Source organism: Sus scrofa, chromosome 6 (assembly GCF_000003025.6).
Source record: "Sus scrofa isolate TJ Tabasco breed Duroc chromosome 6, Sscrofa11.1, whole genome shotgun sequence".
In the NCBI taxonomy this organism is placed as follows: Eukaryota; Metazoa; Chordata; class Mammalia; order Artiodactyla; family Suidae; genus Sus; species Sus scrofa.
Window position 1 is genome coordinate 47,935,702 of NC_010448.4, and position 21,957 is coordinate 47,957,658.

At 52.9% G+C, this 21,957-nt stretch overlaps 3 protein-coding genes across 3 annotated transcripts; 1 reads left to right on the plus strand and 2 right to left on the minus strand.

Moving 5' to 3' along the window:
* Positions 4,005-5,553, minus strand: LOC110255217 (interferon lambda-3-like). Its single transcript, XM_021097830.1, has 5 exons — positions 5,368-5,553; positions 5,029-5,103; positions 4,582-4,725; positions 4,383-4,466; positions 4,005-4,294 (listed from the first exon to the last, which is right to left on the minus strand). The coding sequence occupies exons 1-5, from the start codon at positions 5,551-5,553 to the stop codon at positions 4,196-4,198; spliced, it is 588 nt and encodes a 195-aa protein (XP_020953489.1). The 3' UTR covers positions 4,005-4,195.
* Positions 10,978-13,009, minus strand: LOC102161030 (interferon lambda-4). Its single transcript, XM_013990503.2, has 5 exons — positions 12,823-13,009; positions 12,330-12,401; positions 12,092-12,235; positions 11,777-11,842; positions 10,978-11,617 (listed from the first exon to the last, which is right to left on the minus strand). The coding sequence occupies exons 1-5, from the start codon at positions 12,991-12,993 to the stop codon at positions 11,519-11,521; spliced, it is 552 nt and encodes a 183-aa protein (XP_013845957.1). The 5' UTR covers positions 12,994-13,009; the 3' UTR covers positions 10,978-11,518.
* Positions 16,224-17,581, plus strand: IL28B (interleukin 28B (interferon, lambda 3)). The gene is made up of 5 exons (NM_001166490.1): positions 16,224-16,409; positions 16,674-16,748; positions 17,052-17,195; positions 17,311-17,394; positions 17,483-17,581. The coding sequence occupies exons 1-5, from the start codon at positions 16,224-16,226 to the stop codon at positions 17,579-17,581; spliced, it is 588 nt and encodes a 195-aa protein (NP_001159962.1).

Consider the following 21,957-nt stretch of genomic DNA (forward strand, 5'->3'; position numbering starts at 1 on the left):
TTGCTTTTTGCTTTTTACAGCCACACCCGCAGCATATGGAGGTTCCCAGGCTAGGGGTCTAAATGGAGCTACAACTGCCGGCCTACACCACAGCCACAGCAACGCCAGATCCGAGCCACGTCTTGACCTACACCACGGCTCACAGCAGCGCCGTGTCCTTAACCCGCTGAGTGAGCCCAGGGATCGAACTCGCAACCTCATAGTTCCTAGTCGGATTCGTTAATCACTGAGCCACGACGGGAACTCCAGGACTTCTTTTTTTTTTTTTTTTTTTTGTCTTTTTAGGGCTGCGCCTGCAGCATATGGAGGTTCCCAGGCTAGGGGTCGAGATGGAGCTGCAACTGCTGGCCTACACCACAGCCACAGCAACGCAGGATCCGAGCCGCATCTGCGACCCATACCACAGCTCAAGGCAATGCCTAATCTGTAACCCAATGATTGAGGCCAGGGATTGAACCCACGTCCTCACAGGTCCTTGTCGGGTTGGTTTCTACTGAGCCACCATGGGAACTCTATTCCCATAATGATTTTGAGATCCTGGACCTGGCCCAGCCCCGCCCCCAGCCCCACCTGGATCCTTCTCCCTCCTTTCTCTCAGGACCCTGCGAAATCTAATCTGCAGCTGCTAACTTCCCAGCAGGCCACCTTAACCTCGGGGACACAGAGTCCCACCCTCCCGGCTCTGCCAGGGCCAGCAGACTCGGGGATGGACACAGTCACCTTGAGCCCCCGCCACCCAGGAGGGCCATGAGCTTCACACACGGTGAGCGACCTGGGAAATGAGGAGACCCTGAAAGGGAGGCAGACCCAGGACAGGAGCACAGGACCCACTGGGCCACAGGACACAGCCCGCGTCAGAGAGAACCCACGGGGACCCGGGGCATGGGCACCGAGTCCCTAATCCAGGAACACACACATGGGCGGGGGGGTCGGGACACCCCTTCACACAGTGACACAGATGACCACTGCTAATCACCAATTCTCGTTGGTGGATTCTAGAAGACTGCACGCATCAAGTATGGACACGTGCTTCATACACAGCCCCAGAGGAACCCGGCCTCAGACAACACCCCCCCAGCAGAATCCCACACCCACCATCCCCCACAACCCCACAAACCGCAGTCCTCGACCACTCCACCTCCCACCCGGGAAATCTCAAAACCCCACGTGCAGGACTGCCACGCCCAGGCAAGGACCCCCCGCCAGGCATCTTCATCCAGAGAGGATTTCCTCACTATTAATAGTGCACGCTGGACAGACCGTCAAAAAACAAACATCTCCTTGCTTTTTTTTTTTTTCAAATGGAAGAATGTCCTGCCCTTGAGGAAAAGTCAGATGGTAAGTCACTAATTCGAACACAATGTGAAAAGAGTTATAACAGGGGCATCGCAAAGGACTCTGGGAATGCAGTGGGAAGAACAGCAGGTTTTTTAAAAACCATCCACCGATGTATTTTGATTTGTACAATAGGAAAAAAATCCTTTTTTTAGACCTCACACCTTGATTTGACATTTTTCATCAGACCATAAAAGAGGAGATTGGTACACACGTGAAACTGCCACTAGAAGAAAAAAAAAGTAATTGTCTCAATCAGGCTAGAATCTGAACATAAATAACATTATAGGTGACACAAAATTTAAGTGAAAATGCTAAATCTATTGCATAAATACAGGAAAATATTCAGATCAGTATTTAAATGCACACTGGATAACTGGAAAGGATTACACTTCTGACTGGGATCATTTTTTTGTGGGGGGGGATCATTTCTATGTAATTCTTTTTTTTTTTTTTGTCTTGCCTTTTCTGGGGCCAGTCCCACGGCATATGGAGGTTCCCAGGCTAGGGGTCTAATCAGAGCTGTAGCTGCCGGCTACACCCCAGCCACAGCAAAGCAGGATCCAAGCCAAGTGTGCGATCTGCACCACAGCTCATGGCAACACCAGATCCTTAACCCACTAAGCAAGGCCAGGGATCGAACCTGCGTCCTCATAGACACTAGTCAGTTTCATTTCCCCAAGCCATGATGGGAACTCCTATTTCTACATAATTCTTTTTTTGGGGGGGGCTGCACCTGTGGCATAAGGAGGTTCCCAGAGCTACAGCAGTCAGCCTACACCACAACCACAGCAACACCAGATCCAAGTTGCTCTGCGAGCTGCACCACAGCTCATGGCAACACCCGATCCTTAACCCACTAAGCGAGGTCCGGGATCGAACCCGCAACCTAATGGTTCCTAGTCAGACTCGGTTCCACTGCACCATGATGGGAACTCCCTCTATATAATTCCTTTTTTTCCCATCATTTTAGGGCCCCACCTGCAACATATGGAGGTTCCCAGGCTAGGGGTGGAATTGGAGCTGTAGCCACTGGCCTACGCCACAGCCACGGCAACTCGGCATCCGAGCCACGTCTGTGACCTACGCCACAGCTCACGGCAACGCCGGACCCTTAGCCCGCTGAGCGAGGCCAGGGATCAAACCCACAACCTCATGGTTCCCCTCATGGTTCCTAGTCGGATTGGTTAACCCCTGCGCCACGACGGGACCTCCGGCTGTAGGTGTTTTGAGACAGGTCTGTGGAGCTGTTTTGCAGAGACGGAAACCCCCACCAGGGGGAAGAAGTGAACTGGACGCTGCTCACAACCCAGTCGACCCCAGACCAGTGGGAACCAGAAGGTCCTAATTCCCTCACCACCCACCAATCAGAGGAATGTCCACGAGTTATCACACACCCCAAACCCCCTCCCTCACCCCGGAAAAACTGGAAAACGAAAAAAAGAAGTGTGTAGGAAGAAGGCGAATGGGACTTCCTGGTGGGGCCAATGAGCCCTCTCAGAGGGAGCGACGATTCTAGTTGGATATCTTTTCAAAAAGTTTTATTGAAGTAGAGGTGATTTGCAATGTCATGTTAATTTCTGCTGTACAGCAAAGTGACTCAGTTGTGCCGATAGATCTCCATCCCCAGATAGGTTACCACAGATTATTGAGCAGAGTTCCCTGCGTTATAGAGCAGGGCTCCGTTGACCACCACACCACGTGCAAGAGTGTGCAGACGCCAAACCCAAGCTCCCAATCCATCCGTCCCCCGTGATCTAGTTAGATCTTAAAGGAGAAAGAAGACTGTCTGAAACTCCATAAGGACAAGAAAGGGTCTGTCTCATCATCGCTGTAACTCCAGTGACTAGTGCAGGGACAGATGCAACCTCACAAATACTTACATAAAAGAGTAAATGCTGGGGAGTTCCCGTTGTGGCTCAGCTGTTAAGGAATCTGACTGGCATCCAAGAGGACGCAGGGTCATCCTGGCCCCGCTCGGTGGGTTAAGGATCGGGTGTTGCCATGAGCTGTGGCGGAGGTCGCAGACGCGGCTCGGATCCCTCGTGGCTGTGGCTGTGGTGTAGGCTGGAGGCTGTAGCTCGGATTCAACCCCTCGCCTGGCAACCGCCAGATGCCATGAGTACCACCCCAAAACCAAGACCAAAAAAAAAAAAAAAAAAAAGGGACTCTGCTGTTTTCTAGGAGGCTGTTTCCATACAGAAAGCAGGCCCGGGTTCAGTCACCAGGACTCTTTTGACTGCAAGTTGGCAAGTAACTGAAAACCCTGTGTCCCCTGGGCTTAGCCATTAGGAGAACCTATCTTGTCACAGTTAAGGAGGCTAAATGTGTGTGCTTCTGGAGGGTAGGGAGGACATTTGAGAAGATCAAGGAAGGATGAAGAGCTTAGATTTCTTCCTTCTGTCTGATCTGAGTGTGGAAGGGGATCCCTCCCAGAGCCCCCCAAACCCTCCCACCAGCCACACTTTGACTCAGCCTTGTGAGACCACCGCAGGGGAACTAGCCCCGTCCACCTGGACCTCTGCCCCACAGCACCCTGAGACAAGGAATCTGTGCTGTGTTAAGACACTCCTCTGGCCAGCGATCGTTATGGCAGCAGAACAAAACCAACACACACACACACACACACACACACACACACACACACGTCCCACACCACAAAGAGCATCTTTTCCTCATTGTTTATTTGCACAATTTTTATAAAAAGTAGAAAAAATAAACAGTTTCTTGCAACTGAGTATGAGAATGTACACACATAAATACAAAAATAGTGATTTGGAGGCAATAAATTAAGAAGAGGGGTGCTGAAGCATAAATAACATCCAAGACGCTGGGACAGGGTGCAGGCGGGTGTCTGGGGTCAGACACACAGGTCTCCACTGGCGACACATTTCAGGTCCCGGGTGAGGAGGCGGAAGAGGTTGAACATGACAGAGGCTTCCAGGCAGCTCTGGGGCTCCTGTGGGGAGGGGGTGGCTCGGTGGCTCCGTGTCTGGGCTCCCAGCCGCCCGCCCCCAGACATCCGCTCTCCCTCCCGGCTCACTCACCTTCTTCTGGGCCTCCTGGAGCCGGTGCAGCCAGTGGTGGAGGCGGCCCCGGGGCCGGGGGCCTGCCATGGGCTGAGCTGGGACCTGTGGGCAGAGGAGGGTGGTGAGGGGGTGTGAGGCCGGGCCTGGGGCGAGGGGACACACGGGTGGTCAGAGCCCAGCCGAGGCCCGGGCCCCCCCCTCCCCGCCGAGCACTCACACAGGCCTGGAGCTGGGCGTGGATGTGGCGCAGCGTGTGAAGGGGCTGGTCCAGGCTGCTGTGCAGGGATGAGTTCGCCAAGGAGCCCAGGACGCTGAGGGTCAGGGCCACCTCGGCCTCCAAGGCCACGGGGCGCTCCCACACCTGAGGAGGAGACAGAAGCCAGGTGAGAGCGGCGCGTGAGAGAGAGCAGGTGCGGAGCGACAGCGGAGGGGGCCAGGGGAAGGGACAGGCAGAGGCGAAAGCCACCGCCAGGGGGGAGGCAGGGCCAGGGTGGTGCCCTGAGGGGCGGAGGTGGGGGGGTCTGTCTGCTGAGGAGGCCGAGGGCGGGCCAGGCGGGGAGGGCCAGAGCCGGAGGGGCGGGGCCGGGCGGGGGCGGGGCCTGTGGGCGGGGCCAGGTGAGGGCAGGTGAGGGCAGGGGTGGGGGGCCTGGCTCTCCCAACTCACCTGCAGCTGCTTCAGGTCCCTGCTCCTGGGGAAGATGCGGGAGCTGCAGTTCCAGTCCTCCAAGAGGGACTCTTCCTAGAGGGCAAGGGCAGGTCAGCCCGCAGCAGGGGGGACGACGCAGGGCGGACCCCAGAGAGACTGGAGGCTGGCCAACGACGGCGGGAGGGGAGGTGACTCTCCAAAGGGACAGTGGAGGCAGGTGCGCCCCAGGAGGACAGGAGTCACCCCTGGGGGGAGGGCAGAGCTCGGCCCAGGGACCCCCGGGACACCGCGGGGTCGGGGCAGAAGAGGGTTGTGGGTGGAGGTTAGCCCACCGCAGGGGGGCTTGAGGAGACTCACAAAGGCATCCTTGGCCCTCTTGAAGGCCTGCAGCGCTTGTGGGGACAGAGACTTGAACTGGGCCAAGTGGCAGCCCCTTGCTCCTGGGAGGGCCCTGAGGGCTTCAGGGACAGGCACCGCTCCTGTCCTGGGTGGAGCCACCGTCATCAGCACCAGCACCAGCACCAGCGAGCCACCCAGGGCCATGTCTGTGCCAGGGAAGGACAGAGAGATGAGGGGATGGAGCCCATCGGGGTGGTCGGGGGTGGGGGGGGTGAGGGCGGGGCCCCGGGGAGCTGAGGGTCCCGCACAATGACTGAAGGCTCACCCAGCTTCCTTCCTCCTGCCTGGTGTCTCTGGTCTCTGTCAGCAGGTGGAGGATCACGTGTCCTCTCTGAGGCTGAAGAGAGTCTTGGTAGGGGGCTTCGGTCTTGTCAGGCGTCTCTGACCTCAGCCTCCTGGCCTGGATCTCTGCCCGTCGCTCTGTCTCTGTGTCTCTGAACGCCAGGCTCCGTCGGAGGGCTGAGTCCTGCCTGAGCTCCATGCTGCAGCTTTTAGCTTGTGCCGATGGGCAATCCCAGCTGATGTAGGAAAAGTGAAAACCCAGCCAGAGGCTGCCACTGGCCACCAGGCGAGGCCCCAGGCTGGGAAAGCCCAGAGCAGGGCGGGGCCTGTGAGCCAGGTGAGCCGCTGAGGGAAAGAGAAACTGACAGGGAGCCAGCACAGCTCACCTCCAAGAAACGGAGCTCTGGGGACACAATCGGAGCTGGGGCAGCTTCAGCCCCACAGGTGGAGGGGGCAAGGTGGGTTCTTGTGGGACGCCCAGCCTAGACCTAGGACCGGGGTGGGGAGGGGACAGGGGGACTCCCCGTGTGCAGATACACCTGGAGGAGGTGCTGCCAGGAAGAACCTGGAACTTTCAGGAGGGAGGCCATTCAGGGGATGGGGAAGATCCAGGGCTGCTGCTGGGGGTGGAGGAGAGACGGACAAAACACTCACACATTAAGAGAGAAGGAAAAGAAAGAACGAGACTTTCAGGGAGGATACGCCAATGAAAAGTCAAACATTTCCCCTGGTGGCTCGGTTTGGTAAAAACTCAACTACCTAGTCCCTGTGAGGATGCGGGTTCAATCCCGGGCCTCGCTCAGTGGGTTAAGGACCCAGCGTGGCCACAGGCCGTGGCCTAGGTCACAGATGCGGCTCCGATCTGGCGTTGCTGGGGCTGTGGTGTAGGGCTCAGCTGCAGCTCTGACTCAGCCCCTGGCCTGGGAATTCCATATGCCATGAATGGGGCCAAAAGAAAGAAAGAAAGAAAAGAAACAGAAAGAAAATCCAAACATTTCTTAAAAATTAAATCCATACATCAACCAGTAAAAGAAAGTCAAAAATGAAACTCTATTTTAGGGCCATTACAAAAAAAAAAAAGAAAGAAAGAGGAGAACACGCGAGTTGTCCCGTCTGCAGATGACATGCTGCACCCAGAAAATCCTGATGCCACTGTCCCCACAGCCACAGAGCTCATCAGTGACTTCAGCAAAGTTGCAGGATGCAAAGTCCTCATACAGAAATCTTGTGTTTTTCCACAGGCTGACAATGAACTCTCAGAAAGAGAGAGTCAGGATACAACTGCATTTCTAATCACATGCAACAGAATAAAATACTTAGGAATACACCTACCTAAGGAGGTAAAAGACCTGCACTCAAAAATGTCTAAGACACCGATGAAAAAAACTGAAAGCAGCACAAACCAATGGCATGATAGTCCATGTTCAAGGATTGGCAAATTAATATCGTTCAAAGGATCTTATTACCCAAGACAATTCCTATCAAAACACCACTGGCATTTTTCACAGAACTAGAAAACAGGTGTTTTAATTTGTCTAGAAACACAAAAGCTGCTGAATAGTTAAAACAGGCTTAAGAAAGAAGAACAGAGCTGGAAGGATCTCGCTCCCTGACCACAGAAAGGGTATGACGTTGGCAAAAGACAGGCACACAGATCAACGGGACAGAACAGAGAGGCCACAAATAAACCCGTGCATTTATGGCCAATTATTCTACAAAAAGGGAGGCAGGGACACACAAGGGAACAAAGACCGTCTCTCCAATAAGTGGGGCTGTGAAAACCAAACGGCTACCTGTGAAAGAATGAACTCAGAACACTTTCTAACACCATCCAAAAACATAAACTCAAAATGGATTTCTAACTGTTAGACCAGAAACCATAAAATTCCTAGCCGAGAACATAGGCAGAACACTCTGACATGTATTGCAGCAATGTTTTTTTCCCCATCTGTCTCTTAAGGCAAAGGAAACGAAATCAAAAATAAACAAATGGGACTTAATTAAACTTATAAGCTGATGCACAGCAAAGGAAACCATTGATAAAATGACAAGACAACCTACTGAATGGGAGAAAATGTTTGCCGATGATGTGACTGATAAAGGGTGACTATCTAAAATATAAAAACAGCTCCTACAACTCAACATCAGAAAAACAACCTGATGAGTAATGCGCAGAAGACCCAAATCGAAATTTTCCACAGAAGACCTATGAATGGCCAACAGGTACAAAAGATACTCACGTCACTAATCATCAGAAAAATGCAAATCAGAGCCACAATGAGTTATCACCTCACACCTGTCAGAGTGACTAGCATCAAAAAGCCCACAGGTTGTTCCCATTGTGTTGCAGCTGGCATTGCCATGAGCTGTGGTGTAGTCCGCAGATGGAAGCTTGGATCCCACGTGGCTGTGGCTGTGGCTGTGACTGTGGCGTAGGCTGGCAGTGGCAGCTCTGATTCGACCCCTAGCCTAGGACCACAAATAACAAATGTTGGTGAGGAAGTGGAGAAAAGGGACCCCTGGTACACTATTGGTGGGAATGTAAATTGGTGCAGCCACTGTGGAGAACAGCATGGAGGTTCTTCAAAAAATAGAAATAGAGCTACCATATCATCCAGCAATTCTACTCCTGGGTACAAATCCGAGGAAAACAAAAGCATGTACACACACACACACACACACACAGTGGAATACCACTCAGCCATAAAAAGATAGAAATTTTGCCATTCGCAATAAAATAGGTGGACCTGATATTAGACTATGTGAAATAAGTCAGAGTAATAAAATCACTCTTCGACATCCACTTATACATAGAATCCAAAAATAAAACAGGAGTTCCTGCTATGGCACCCTGGGCTAATAATCCGACTACTGCAGCTAGGTCAAGGCCGAGTCTGGAGTGTGATGCCCAGCCCGTGCAGTGGGTTAAAGGATCCAGTGTTGTGGCAGCTGGGGCAGCAGCTTGGATTCAATCCCTGGCCTGGGAACTTCCATAAGCTCTGAGTGAGGCCATGATAGATAGATAGATTATAGTCAGATAGATAGATAATTAACAAACCAGTGAATGTAACAAAAAAGAACTGGGAACTATATTCAATGTCCTGTGATAAACCATAAGGGAGAAGAATATGAAAAAGAATATATATGTATAATTATACAGCAGAAATTAATACAACGTTGTAAATCAACTGTACTTCAACCAAATTTTTGTAAAAATGAAACAGACTCACAGATACAGAGAACAAAGCAGTGGTTCCTGGTGGAGAGAGGGAGGGGAAGGGCGGGTAGGTGTAGGGCATCGAGAGGTACAAACCGCTATAAAAGAAGCTACAGGATCTATTGCACAGCACGAGGAATATAGCCAATATTTCAAGATGATTATCAAAGGAGATTAGCCTTTAAAATTTGTGAATTGGAGTTCTCTGCTACCCTAGTGGGTTAAGGATCGAACGTTGTCATTACTGTGGCTCTGTTTACTGCCGTGGCTCCGGTTCTGTTCCTGGCCAGGAACTTCCACATGCCTGGGGAAAAAGGTTTTTTTTTTTTTCCAAAAAATTAAAAAACTTTTTTAACTAAAATGAGCAAGGCTCGAGGAGGAAAACTTTTTTCGGGGGAGTGGGCAGCTCCTGCCTGCATACAGAAGCTCCCAGGCCAGGGACTGAACCCAAGCCACAGCAGCAACAACCCCTAACCTCTGACTTCCAGGCTATGGGGGAACTCCACTAACTTGATTTTAAAGCTTTATTCACTCCCCACTTTGGGCCAGATCTTCATCAAGGTGCCAGAAACTCAGCACTGGAAAAAAAAGACATAAAACCATCCTTCATGGAGCTTTGTACTGGAGAGGAGAACCGGATAGCATGGGACAGGGGAGTGAGACATGCGGTGTGTGTGACATCAGGTAACTGAAAATGAAAGAAAGGAAGCAGGGATGAGAACGAAGTGGGAGAGGAGGTTTCCAGTAAATGAAGTAATGAAATGACATTTGAGGGAAGACCTAAAGGAAGTGAGGGAGGGAGCTAGGGGGAGATCGGAGGGAGAGCCTTCCGCAAAAAGGGAACAGTCAGTGCAGAAGGAAAACAGAGACAGCCCCTTCCTTTGTGAGCGTGGCTCTGTCTCGCCCTGTCTCAGAGGCTTTGCCACAATGTGGTTCTGAATACCAATGATAGCACCAAGGACATCCTGAGCTTTGCCTACATTTCAAGTACAGAGGAAACTGCAGGGACCCAGAGAGGTTAAGAGACTTGCCCAAGGTCACACAGCAAATAACAGCAAATAGGATTTCAGGCGAATTTTACCAGCAACACCAGATCTGAGCCACCTCTATGACCTACACTGCAGCTCACTGCAACACCAGACCCTTTAACCCACTGAGCGAGGCCAGGGATTGAACCTGTATCCTCATGGACACTACTTGAGTTCTTAACCTGCCGAGCCGCAAGGGGAACTCCTAACCGAGAAATACTATACTCTCCCATCTTGGTGCAGCTGGAACTCCTGGACCTAGAGCTGACAGGCTTCTTGGACAGGAGGTGTCCAGGTCTTTTTGACAATTCCTCCGTCCCGTCTTTACCTCATTCATAATTCCTGGAAGAGGGTAGACAGAAGCCCTCAGCTGGGAACAGTTTGAGCCCCTTCCATAATGTTTCCAAAGCAACAGCAGGGATGTGCCCAAGTCACCTATCAGTGTCCTGGTCAATTTCTGTCAATTGCAGGAGCCTCACCTCAGGGGAGGAGACATTGCAAAAATTGACCCCTGAAAATTGACCCATTATCTCAAAATCCCTCAACACCCTTCTGTTTCTCTTAGAAAAGAAGTGCAGGCCACTGGTTAGGCACAAGGGATCTAGAGCTAAAGATTCTGGGGTTCAGACCTGGCTCTGACACTTCCTAATTGTGTGACCTTGAGAAAACAGGCTTTGCAGGTGGCCCCAAATATTGGCCATCCACAGATTTGGACAATTTTAAAAGTGCACTTGTTTGTGCTTTTATGTGTATGATCATTTCATGGAGACCATTTACTAAGTCCATTTTGTAACTGGAATGCTGGCAGCTTCAGAAATACTATTTCAATGTGCATTACTCACTACAAGGCAAGGGCAATGATGCCATGCCATAGATGAGTAAACCAAGGCCCGCCGGGAGAGAAGACATTTGCCCAGATCTGGGACAATTAGGTGGCAGGGGCAAAATTGAAACTCAGGTCACCAGATTTCCCTGTCTGAGCATTTATTTGGTGCTGAACAGCTCCCCTCAAAATGATCACAGGGGAAGAACCAATGCAAATACAAAAAATATTTAATAACTGGCAATAAATTAACATCAGAAGACAGAATAGCAGATATACATAGGAACTTCACAAGAACAACACACATGCAAGTAACGGAATTCAAAAGCCACTGAACAGAAGGACTTTGGGCCCTTTCACTATGCAGCCCCTCCCCAGTGGAAAGCGTCCCATATTCACGGCATCTCAAAGCGGCCACCGAAGGTTCCAAGCTGGGGTTGGAACCTATCATGGGACAAGGGGTTCCTGGAACCACAGAAGTAGAAACTGCTCCAGGTAAGAGGTGGTCAGTGACAAGGCAGACACGGACTGCATTCTTTGCCTGCCAGGCCCGGCTCTGGAATATCGTAAGGCAATGCATCCCACGTGAATGTCACTGCTTGAGGGGAACTCCTTCTGGTCCTTGGGAAAAGGGCGCTTCTGGCACTGGCGCAGGCAGGGAGACTGAAAGATCCGCCTGGTCCTCTGGGCAATGCAGCAGGGCCGCGCCCGCAGCCAGGCATCCTCAGAGCTTCGGGTCCCCGCGCAGCCGCGGCGGGGTCACAGACAAGGCCCCGAATGCGCCACCAGCCGCAGGTCCCACGCGAGAAGCCGCAGCAGGTTGAAGATGACGGTGGCTTCGTGGCACCGAGGCGAGTCCTGGAGCCCAGGAAGGAGGCAGAGCGCGGCTGCGTCAGGAATCTCCTTCCCAAGAGAGATTCCCCTCCAGGCGCTCAACGCTCCAAACCCGCTCGCGTCCCTTCTCGACCTCACGCCGCCCCCCTGCGGTCCAACCGCTTTGGCGCCTGCTCCACTCACAGCTCTGTGACGCCTCCTGGGCGGCCGCAGGGACTTCCTCCCGGAGCCTGGCTGGACCAGCTCCAGCTGGATGGGGAGGAAACACGAGGTGATGAAGAAGGCGAAGAACCGATTCCCGGTGCCACGTGCCCCCGCCCCTCAGCCTCCCCGCTGCAGAGCGAAGGCCGGCGCTGGGGACACCGAGACTAGGCGAATCGTGCCTGCGCCCGTTTCGGGGCTCAGCGGGACAGACGGGCAATCGGGGGTGAGGGTGGGGGGCCGCGAGGGCCCAGCGCGAGCCGGCGGGGGTGCGGGGCCAGGGAGGGCCTCACTCACACAGGCCGCCACGTCCCGCCGCGCGGCCGCCAGCAGCTCCAGGGTCGGGCCGACGCCGGGGAACAGCTCGGGGCTCGGCAGGCTGCTCAGCACCGCCTGGGCGTCGGCGAGGCCGCGGGCCACCAGGCGGAGCCGCGCACAGGACTGCGGGGACCCGGAGGGCGTCAGACGGGGCCGCGCCCTGCGCTCGCCTCAGCCCCAACCCCACCCCTCCCTGGTCTCGGGCCTCCGGCCTCACCGATGGCGGCGGAGGGTCCCTCCTCAAGCGGAACGAGCAGTTGCGTGGCCTCCAGCTCAGCGTCTCTTCCTCCTGAGGGACAAGGGCCGGGGTGACCCTGGGCCTACTCGCCAGGGCCCCCGAAGCTCTGGAACATCGGGGATTGCTCGACGTAGATCAGGACGGGCGGGGACGTTTGTGCTTACGGTGTCCCTACCAGGCAGCTCTCCGAAGGCGTGAGCCAGGCCTGAAACACACTCGTGCTCCCCGGGCGGAGCCTGCGCCCCGGTGTGGAGCCGAGTCCACCTGGAGGGGGCGCCCCTCTGTGATAGGCACCCAGGCCATGTGTGACACGAGGGCCAGGGCGGCCGGGAAGATGACAGTGGTCACTATTCTGGACCCTGAGAATTTCTCCTGCTGCACGCTAGGACTGGAGCGCCCGCGGGATCAAGACTGTGGTCTCTGAACCCGGCGGGCCCAGGATCCGGGGGTCGGGCGTCTGGACATCACTCACATAGTGGTCCCTCAGCGCCTTGACGGCCACCAGCGCCTGAGGGTCCAGGGAGCGGTAGTGAGAGAGGACGCAGCGACCGGGCACCACCACGTCTTCAGGGTCCAACGCGAAGACCGCCGTCACAAAGACCCACAGTCCCATAGCCACCGCGGCTGTGCCACGTGGTCCCATCCCTGTTCCTACAAGAGGCGACGGACATCAGGGGGCCCAAGGAGAAGGCCCCCAAGCCCAAGCACCCCGCCTCTGGTTAAACTCCCAGAGGGACCGATGCTCCGAGCACAATCGCAGAGGACATGCAGGGGGAGAGACACGGGCTGGGCCGGGACCCCCCTTCTCCCCTCATCTTCTCTCTCCCCTCACTCCTCACCTGCAATGTGTCTTTGGTGCCTCGTGCTGTTGCAGGGCCTGCCTTCCACTGTCCTGAGTGGTGTCCGGAGTGGTGTCCACCTGTGACAGCGGTGCCTGACCCTCCATGGTGGCTTTTAAGTGCCCAGCTGAGGATGATGAGAGCCGGGCTTCCCCGCGCAGGTGAAGCTTTCCCAATGTCATTGCTGGCCATTGATCAGCCCAGAGGGGGCAGGCAGGGCTGTGAGGACTTTACCCTCCTGGGCAACAGTGCCAGCAATGACTCTAACCCAATTCTCTGTCACCAGTTTTTGTCTCTGTCTCTTTCTGAATCCTCTCACCTTCTTTCGAAAGTGAGTATCTGATATGTATCCCCTCCTTTAATGCACAAAAGAAATAACACTGCAGGAATTGCTCTACCTCCAATTTACAGATGAGAAAACTGAGGCACAGTAAAGAGACTTTTCCACAATATATAGTCAGTAATTGGCAGAGACGGGAGATCAACCTACACACTGTCCAGCTTCAAAGCTTGATCTCCAAGCCATCACTACCCCTAAATATCTGATTCAGGGCCTCCTTCTCTCTATCCAATTCTGTCTTCTGAGCTACGACTGCCACCTACACCACAGCTCACAACGCCAGATCCTTAAACCACAGAGCAAGGCCAGGGATCAAATCTGCTTCCTCATGGATACTATTCGGGTTCATTCCCACTGAGCTGTTACAGGAACGCCTCTTCTGCCCATTTTCTCATCAGGTTGTTTTTCTGATGTTGAGTTGTAGGAGCTGTTTTTATATTTTAGATAGTCACCCTTTATCAGTCACATCATCGGCAAACATTTTCTCCCATTCAGTAGGTTGTCTTGTCATTTTATCAATGGTTTCCTTTGCTGTGCATCAGCTTATAAGTTTAATTAAGTCCCATTTGTTTATTTTTGATTTCGTTTCCTTTGCCTTAAGAGACAGATGGGGAAAAAAACATTGCTGCAATACATGTCAGAGTGTTCTGCCTATGTTCTCGGCTAGGAATTTTATGGTTTCTGGTCTAACAGTTAGAAATCCATTTTGAGTTTATGTTTTTGGATGGTGTTAGAAAGTGTTCTGAGTTCATTCTTTCACAGGTAGCCGTTTGGTTTTCACAGCCCCACTTATTGGAGAGACGGTCTTTGTTCCCTTGTGTGTCCCTGCCTCCCTTTTTGTAGAATAATTGGCCATAAATGCACGGGTTTATTTGTGGCCTCTCTGTTCTGTCCCGTTGATCTGTGTGCCTGTCTTTTGCCAACGTCATACCCTTTCTGTGGTCAGGGAGCGAGATCCTTCCAGCTCTGTTCTTCTTTCTTAAGCCTGTTTTAACTATTCAGCAGCTTTTGTGTTTCTAGACAAATTAAAACACCTGTTTTCTAGTTCTGTGAAAAATGCCAGTGGTGTTTTGATAGGAATTGTCTTGGGTAATAAGATCCTTTGAACGATATTAATTTGCCAATCCTTGAACATGGACTATCATGCCATTGGTTTGTGCTGCTTTCAGTTTTTTTCATCGGTGTCTTAGACATTTTTGAGTGCAGGTCTTTTACCTCCTTAGGTAGGTGTATTCCTAAGTATTTTATTCTGTTGCATGTGATTAGAAATGCAGTTGTATCCTGACTCTCTCTTTCTGAGAGTTCATTGTCAGCCTGTGGAAAAACACAAGATTTCTGTATGAGGACTTTGCATCCTGCAACTTTGCTGAAGTCACTGATGAGCTCTGTGGCTGTGGGGACAGTGGCATCAGGATTTTCTGGGTGCAGCATGTCATCTGCAGACGGGACAACTCGCGTGTTCTCCTCTTTCTTTCTTTTTTTTTTTTTGTAATGGCCCTAAAATAGAGTTTCATTTTTGACTTTCTTTTACTGGTTGATGTATGGATTTAATTTTTAAGAAATGTTTGGATTTTCTTTCTGTTTCTTTTCTTTCTTTCTTTCTTTTGGCCCCATTCATGGCATATGGAATTCCCAGGCCAGGGGCTGAGTCAGAGCTGCAGCTGAGCCCTACACCACAGCCCCAGCAACGCCAGATCGGAGCCGCATCTGTGACCTAGGCCACGGCCTGTGGCCACGCTGGGTCCTTAACCCACTGAGCGAGGCCCGGGATTGAACCCGCATCCTCACAGGGACTAGGTAGTTGAGTTTTTACCAAACCGAGCCACCAGGGGAAATGTTTGACTTTTCATTGGCGTATCCTCCCTGAAAGTCTCGTTCTTTCTTTTCCTTCTCTCTTAATGTGTGAGTGTTTTGTCCGTCTCTCCTCCACCCCCAGCAGCAGCCCTGGATCTTCCCCATCCCCTGAATGGCCTCCCTCCTGAAAGTTCCAGGTTCTTCCTGGCAGCACCTCCTCCAGGTGTATCTGCACACGGGGAGTCCCCCTGTCCCCTCCCCACCCCGGTCCTAGGTCTAGGCTGGGCGTCCCACAAGAACCCACCTTGCCCCCTCCACCTGTGGGGCTGAAGCTGCCCCAGCTCCGATTGTGTCCCCAGAGCTCCGTTTCTTGGAGGTGAGCTGTGCTGGCTCCCTGTCAGTTTCTCTTTCCCTCAGCGGCTCACCTGGCTCACAGGCCCCGCCCTGCTCTGGGCTTTCCCAGCCTGGGGCCTCGCCTGGTGGCCAGTGGCAGCCTCTGGCTGGGTTTTCACTTTTCCTACATCAGCTGGGATTGCCCATCGGCACAAGCTAAAAGCTGCAGCATGGAGCTCAGGCAGGACTCAGCCCTCCGACGGAGCCTGGCGTTCAGAGACACAGAGACAGAGCGACGGGCAGAGATCCAGGCCAGGAGGCTGAGGTCAGAGACGCCTGACAAGACCGAAGCCCCCTACCAAGACTCTCTTCAGCCTCAGAGAGGACACGTGATCCTCCACCTGCTGACAGAGACCAGAGACACCAGGCAGGAGGAAGGAAGCTGGGTGAGCCTTCAGTCATTGTGCGGGACCCTCAGCTCCCCGGGGCCCCGCCCTCACCCCCCCCACCCCCGACCACCCCGATGGGCTCCATCCCCTCATCTCTCTGTCCTTCCCTGGCACAGACATGGCCCTGGGTGGCTCGCTGGTGCTGGTGCTGGTGCTGATGACGGTGGCTCCACCCAGGACAGGAGCGGTGCCTGTCCCTGAAGCCCTCAGGGCCCTCCCAGGAGCAAGGGGCTGCCACTTGGCCCAGTTCAAGTCTCTGTCCCCACAAGCGCTGCAGGCCTTCAAGAGGGCCAAGGATGCCTTTGTGAGTCTCCTCAAGCCCCCCTGCGGTGGGCTAACCTCCACCCACAACCCTCTTCTGCCCCGACCCCGCGGTGTCCCGGGGGTCCCTGGGCCGAGCTCTGCCCTCCCCCCAGGGGTGACTCCTGTCCTCCTGGGGCGCACCTGCCTCCACTGTCCCTTTGGAGAGTCACCTCCCCTCCCGCCGTCGTTGGCCAGCCTCCAGTCTCTCTGGGGTCCGCCCTGCGTCGTCCCCCCTGCTGCGGGCTGACCTGCCCTTGCCCTCTAGGAAGAGTCCCTCTTGGAGGACTGGAACTGCAGCTCCCGCATCTTCCCCAGGAGCAGGGACCTGAAGCAGCTGCAGGTGAGTTGGGAGAGCCAGGCCCCCCACCCCTGCCCTCACCTGCCCTCACCTGGCCCCGCCCACAGGCCCCGCCCCCGCCCGGCCCCGCCCCTCCGGCTCTGGCCCTCCCCGCCTGGCCCGCCCTCGGCCTCCTCAGCAGACAGACCCCCCCACCTCCGCCCCTCAGGGCACCACCCTGGCCCTGCCTCCCCCCTGGCGGTGGCTTTCGCCTCTGCCTGTCCCTTCCCCTGGCCCCCTCCGCTGTCGCTCCGCACCTGCTCTCTCTCACGCGCCGCTCTCACCTGGCTTCTGTCTCCTCCTCAGGTGTGGGAGCGCCCCGTGGCCTTGGAGGCCGAGGTGGCCCTGACCCTCAGCGTCCTGGGCTCCTTGGCGAACTCATCCCTGCACAGCAGCCTGGACCAGCCCCTTCACACGCTGCGCCACATCCACGCCCAGCTCCAGGCCTGTGTGAGTGCTCGGCGGGGAGGGGGGGGCCCGGGCCTCGGCTGGGCTCTGACCACCCGTGTGTCCCCTCGCCCCAGGCCCGGCCTCACACCCCCTCACCACCCTCCTCTGCCCACAGGTCCCAGCTCAGCCCATGGCAGGCCCCCGGCCCCGGGGCCGCCTCCACCACTGGCTGCACCGGCTCCAGGAGGCCCAGAAGAAGGTGAGTGAGCCGGGAGGGAGAGCGGATGTCTGGGGGCGGGCGGCTGGGAGCCCAGACACGGAGCCACCGAGCCACCCCCTCCCCACAGGAGCCCCAGAGCTGCCTGGAAGCCTCTGTCATGTTCAACCTCTTCCGCCTCCTCACCCGGGACCTGAAATGTGTCGCCAGTGGAGACCTGTGTGTCTGACCCCAGACACCGGCCTGCACCCTGTCCCAGCGTCTTGGATGTTATTTATGCTTCAGCACCCCTCTTCTTAATTTATTGCCTCCAAATCACTATTTTTGTATTTATGTGTGTACATTCTCATACTCAGTTGCAAGAAACTGTTTATTTTTTCTACTTTTTATAAAAATTGTGCAAATAAACAATGAGGAAAAGATGCTCTTTGTGGTGTGGGACGTGTGTGTGTGTGTGTGTGTGTGTGTGTGTGTGTTGGTTTTGTTCTGCTGCCATAACGATCGCTGGCCAGAGGAGTGTCTTAACACAGCACAGATTCCTTGTCTCAGGGTGCTGTGGGGCAGAGGTCCAGGTGGACGGGGCTAGTTCCCCTGCGGTGGTCTCACAAGGCTGAGTCAAAGTGTGGCTGGTGGGAGGGTTTGGGGGGCTCTGGGAGGGATCCCCTTCCACACTCAGATCAGACAGAAGGAAGAAATCTAAGCTCTTCATCCTTCCTTGATCTTCTCAAATGTCCTCCCTACCCTCCAGAAGCACACACATTTAGCCTCCTTAACTGTGACAAGATAGGTTCTCCTAATGGCTAAGCCCAGGGGACACAGGGTTTTCAGTTACTTGCCAACTCGCAGTCAAAAGAGTCCTGGTGACTGAACCCGGGCCTGCTTTCTGTATGGAAACAGCCTCCTAGAAAACAGCAGAGTCCCTTTTTTTTTTTTTTTTTTTTGGTCTTGGTTTTGGGGTGGTACTCATGGCATCTGGCGGTTGCCAGGCGAGGGGTTGAATCCGAGCTACAGCCTCCAGCCTACACCACAGCCACAGCCACGAGGGATCCGAGCCGCGTCTGCGACCTCCGCCACAGCTCATGGCAACACCCGATCCTTAACCCACCGAGCGGGGCCAGGATGACCCTGCGTCCTCTTGGATGCCAGTCAGATTCCTTAACAGCTGAGCCACAACGGGAACTCCCCAGCATTTACTCTTTTATGTAAGTATTTGTGAGGTTGCATCTGTCCCTGCACTAGTCACTGGAGTTACAGCGATGATGAGACAGACCCTTTCTTGTCCTTATGGAGTTTCAGACAGTCTTCTTTCTCCTTTAAGATCTAACTAGATCACGGGGGACGGATGGATTGGGAGCTTGGGTTTGGCGTCTGCACACTCTTGCACGTGGTGTGGTGGTCAACGGAGCCCTGCTCTATAACGCAGGGAACTCTGCTCAATAATCTGTGGTAACCTATCTGGGGATGGAGATCTATCGGCACAACTGAGTCACTTTGCTGTACAGCAGAAATTAACATGACATTGCAAATCACCTCTACTTCAATAAAACTTTTTGAAAAGATATCCAACTAGAATCGTCGCTCCCTCTGAGAGGGCTCATTGGCCCCACCAGGAAGTCCCATTCGCCTTCTTCCTACACACTTCTTTTTTTCGTTTTCCAGTTTTTCCGGGGTGAGGGAGGGGGTTTGGGGTGTGTGATAACTCGTGGACATTCCTCTGATTGGTGGGTGGTGAGGGAATTAGGACCTTCTGGTTCCCACTGGTCTGGGGTCGACTGGGTTGTGAGCAGCGTCCAGTTCACTTCTTCCCCCTGGTGGGGGTTTCCGTCTCTGCAAAACAGCTCCACAGACCTGTCTCAAAACACCTACAGCCGGAGGTCCCGTCGTGGCGCAGGGGTTAACCAATCCGACTAGGAACCATGAGGGGAACCATGAGGTTGTGGGTTTGATCCCTGGCCTCGCTCAGCGGGCTAAGGGTCCGGCGTTGCCGTGAGCTGTGGCGTAGGTCACAGACGTGGCTCGGATGCCGAGTTGCCGTGGCTGTGGCGTAGGCCAGTGGCTACAGCTCCAATTCCACCCCTAGCCTGGGAACCTCCATATGCCACAGGAAGCAGCCTTAGAAAAGGCAAAAAGACAAAAAACAAACAAACAAACAAAAAAAAAAAACAACCTATAGTCCTTGAGGAAGAACTAAAGGTCCATGATTGATTGTGTTTAATAGCTGAAGTATTTTATTTGTCTTACTTGACTGGTTTTTTTTCTTTCTGCACTTTCTCACTTCTCTGATTAAATGTATACTCTGACTAAAGTTCTTCTACAGCCAAGAGGCAGGCAGAGGGTGGGGTCTATTCTGGGAAGGCTTCCCAGGGTCCTCCTCGGTTACACTCCTTTTCTCTCTCTCTGGCAGAACTTAAATCCAAAGATGGCAAAGAAGGAGTTCCTGTCATGGCTCAGTGGTTAACGGACCAGATTCGGATCCATGAGGCTGCGGGTTCAGTGGGTTAAGGATCGGGTGTTGCTGTGAGCTGTGGTGTAGGTCCCAGAAGTGGCTCAGATCTGACGTAGTGGTGGCCTGTGGGCCTGTGGTTTGTAGGCCAACAGCTACAGCTCCAACTTGACCCATAGCCTTGGAACCTCCATATGTCTCAAGTGTGGCCATAAAGGAAGGAAGGAAGGAAGAAAAGAAAGAAAGAAAGAGAGAGACAGGGAGAGAGGAAGGAAGGAAGGAAGGAAGAGAGAAAGAAAGAGAGAAAGAGAGAGAGAAAGAGAGAGAGAAAGAAAGAAAGAAAGAAAGAAAGAAAGAAAGAAAGAAAGAGGGGGGGGAGGAAGGAAGATGTTTGACCAAATACTTGGGTACCATGGACTGGCCAAGTGGACACATAAAATTAACCATCATGATAAATGCCTAGTTGTTACTATTAAACTCCTTTCTGTTTAGAATTGCTAGAGTGGTTTATTTCTTCCAGAAGTGAACCCTGACTGATGTAAGTATCAGTTTTTCGCAGGATACTTGTTAGCTTCTTCAAAGTCTTTCTCTCTTTGTTAAAGTTGAGGTAAGTCAGATGGATAAATCTCAGGTGAGATCACTGGATTCAGGTCCCAGATCTGTCACTTTGTAGTGTGCGCCTTTGATCAAATCACCTAACCTCTCTGTACCTCACTTTCCTCTGAACTAAGGATAAAAATGACACCTCACTCCTAAGGTTATTGAAAATCTGAAGTTATTTAATACATATAAATCATAGAATAATTCTTGGCACATCCTCTGTGCTCAATAAATGTTAATTAGCATCATCATCACCCACATCACCTATCCATGGTCCTGAAACTTTTTTTTTTTTTTTTTTGTCTTTTTGCCTTTTCTAGGGCCGCTCCCGCAGCATACGGAGATTCCCAGGCTAGGGGTGTAATCAGAGCTGTAGCCACCGGCCTACGCCAGAGCCACAGCAATAAGGGATCCGAGCTGGTTGCAACCCTCTCCACAGCTCATGGCAATGCCAGATCCCTAACCCACTGAGCAAGGCCAGGGACTGAACTCGAAACCTCATGGTTCCTAGTCGGATTTGTCAACCACTGCGCCATGATGGGAACTCTGGTCCTGAAAATTTATCACCCACTCAAATTTAACAATTTCTCCACAAAGGCTAGAATATAAGGCCTCTTGGCTAGTCTTTCCAAAGAATTCTAAACCAGGAGAGGGAAAAATAAATAAGTATGGGAAACAGAGACAAACAGACAAATAGATTCAGGATGTGGGGGAATCTAGCTACAAAAAGATTTTGAGAAAAGAGGGAGAAAAGTTTATTTTTGTGCTGTTGTCAAAGAATACTGCTGAAACATTTTCCCATCTTGATGGAAAATCTGTACTGTTTATGCCAGAACAAAAATTGATATTTCAAAATCTTCGAAGCATTTTGTAATCACCAGTGGAATAATTGATTCAGATGAGGACAATCAATGGATGCTAACACCTTTGGATGAAAAGTTGTTGGAGCACGGGATACTCACAGTCTCCAGCATCATCCCACAGATGACTTATTTATTAGAAGGAAGGAAAGAAACCTTTACCATGGGGACATTTGGCAGACACCAACTAAACCCACTCACCAAAAAGGAGATAAATGGACATCAGTTTCCTTGGGTTGTGATGCACTGATGACACCACGTCATCTCTGAATGATTCTTGGCCAGAACGTTTAACCTGAATTTAAATCATGAATAAAGAATCAAACAAACCCAAGCCAAAATATTCGCTAGAACAACTAGCTTGAAGTCTTCAAAAATGTCAGCATCATGAAAGGATAAAACAAAACAAAAAGGCCATGGGAACTGCTCCAGAAGAAGACATGATAGTGACATCTAAATGCAATGCACAGGAGTTCCCACTGTGGCTCAGTGGGTTAAGAACCCAACCAGTATCCACGAGAATGCAGATTCGATCTCCGACCTCGATCGGTAGATTAAGGATTGAGCATTCCCACAAGGTGCGGCATAGACCGCAGATGTGGCTCCGATCTTGCGTTGCTGTGGCTGTGGCTGTGGCTGGCAGCTGCAGCTCCAATTCCACCCCTAGCCTGGGAACTTCCATGTGCCTCAGGTGCCGCCCTA

What these genes read in the sequence shown, in the direction of transcription:
- LOC110255217 (XM_021097830.1), bottom strand. Translation starts at nt 5,553, where the DNA reads ATGGCCCTGGGTGGCTCGCTGGTGCTGGTGCTGGTGCTGATGACGGTG. An exon ending in GGGACCTGAAGCAGCTGCAG is followed by an intron (nt 4,726 to 5,028) that starts GTGAGTTGGGAG and finishes TCTCCTCCTCAG; the next exon opens with GTGTGGGAGCGCCCCGTGGC. An exon ending in TCCAGGAGGCCCAGAAGAAG is followed by an intron (nt 4,295 to 4,382) that starts GTGAGTGAGCCG and finishes CCCTCCCCACAG; the next exon opens with GAGCCCCAGAGCTGCCTGGA.
- LOC102161030 (XM_013990503.2), bottom strand. Translation starts at nt 12,993, where the DNA reads ATGGGACCACGTGGCACAGCCGCGGTGGCTATGGGACTGTGGGTCTTT. An exon ending in GGGACCCTCCGCCGCCATCG is followed by an intron (nt 12,236 to 12,329) that starts GTGAGGCCGGAG and finishes GGGTCCCCGCAG; the next exon opens with TCCTGTGCGCGGCTCCGCCT. An exon ending in GGCGGGACGTGGCGGCCTGT is followed by an intron (nt 11,843 to 12,091) that starts GTGAGTGAGGCC and finishes CTCCCCATCCAG; the next exon opens with CTGGAGCTGGTCCAGCCAGG.
- IL28B (NM_001166490.1), top strand. Translation starts at nt 16,224, where the DNA reads ATGGCCCTGGGTGGCTCGCTGGTGCTGGTGCTGGTGCTGATGACGGTG. An exon ending in AGAGGGCCAAGGATGCCTTT is followed by an intron (nt 16,410 to 16,673) that starts GTGAGTCTCCTC and finishes CTTGCCCTCTAG; the next exon opens with GAAGAGTCCCTCTTGGAGGA. An exon ending in ACGCCCAGCTCCAGGCCTGT is followed by an intron (nt 17,196 to 17,310) that starts GTGAGTGCTCGG and finishes CTCTGCCCACAG; the next exon opens with GTCCCAGCTCAGCCCATGGC.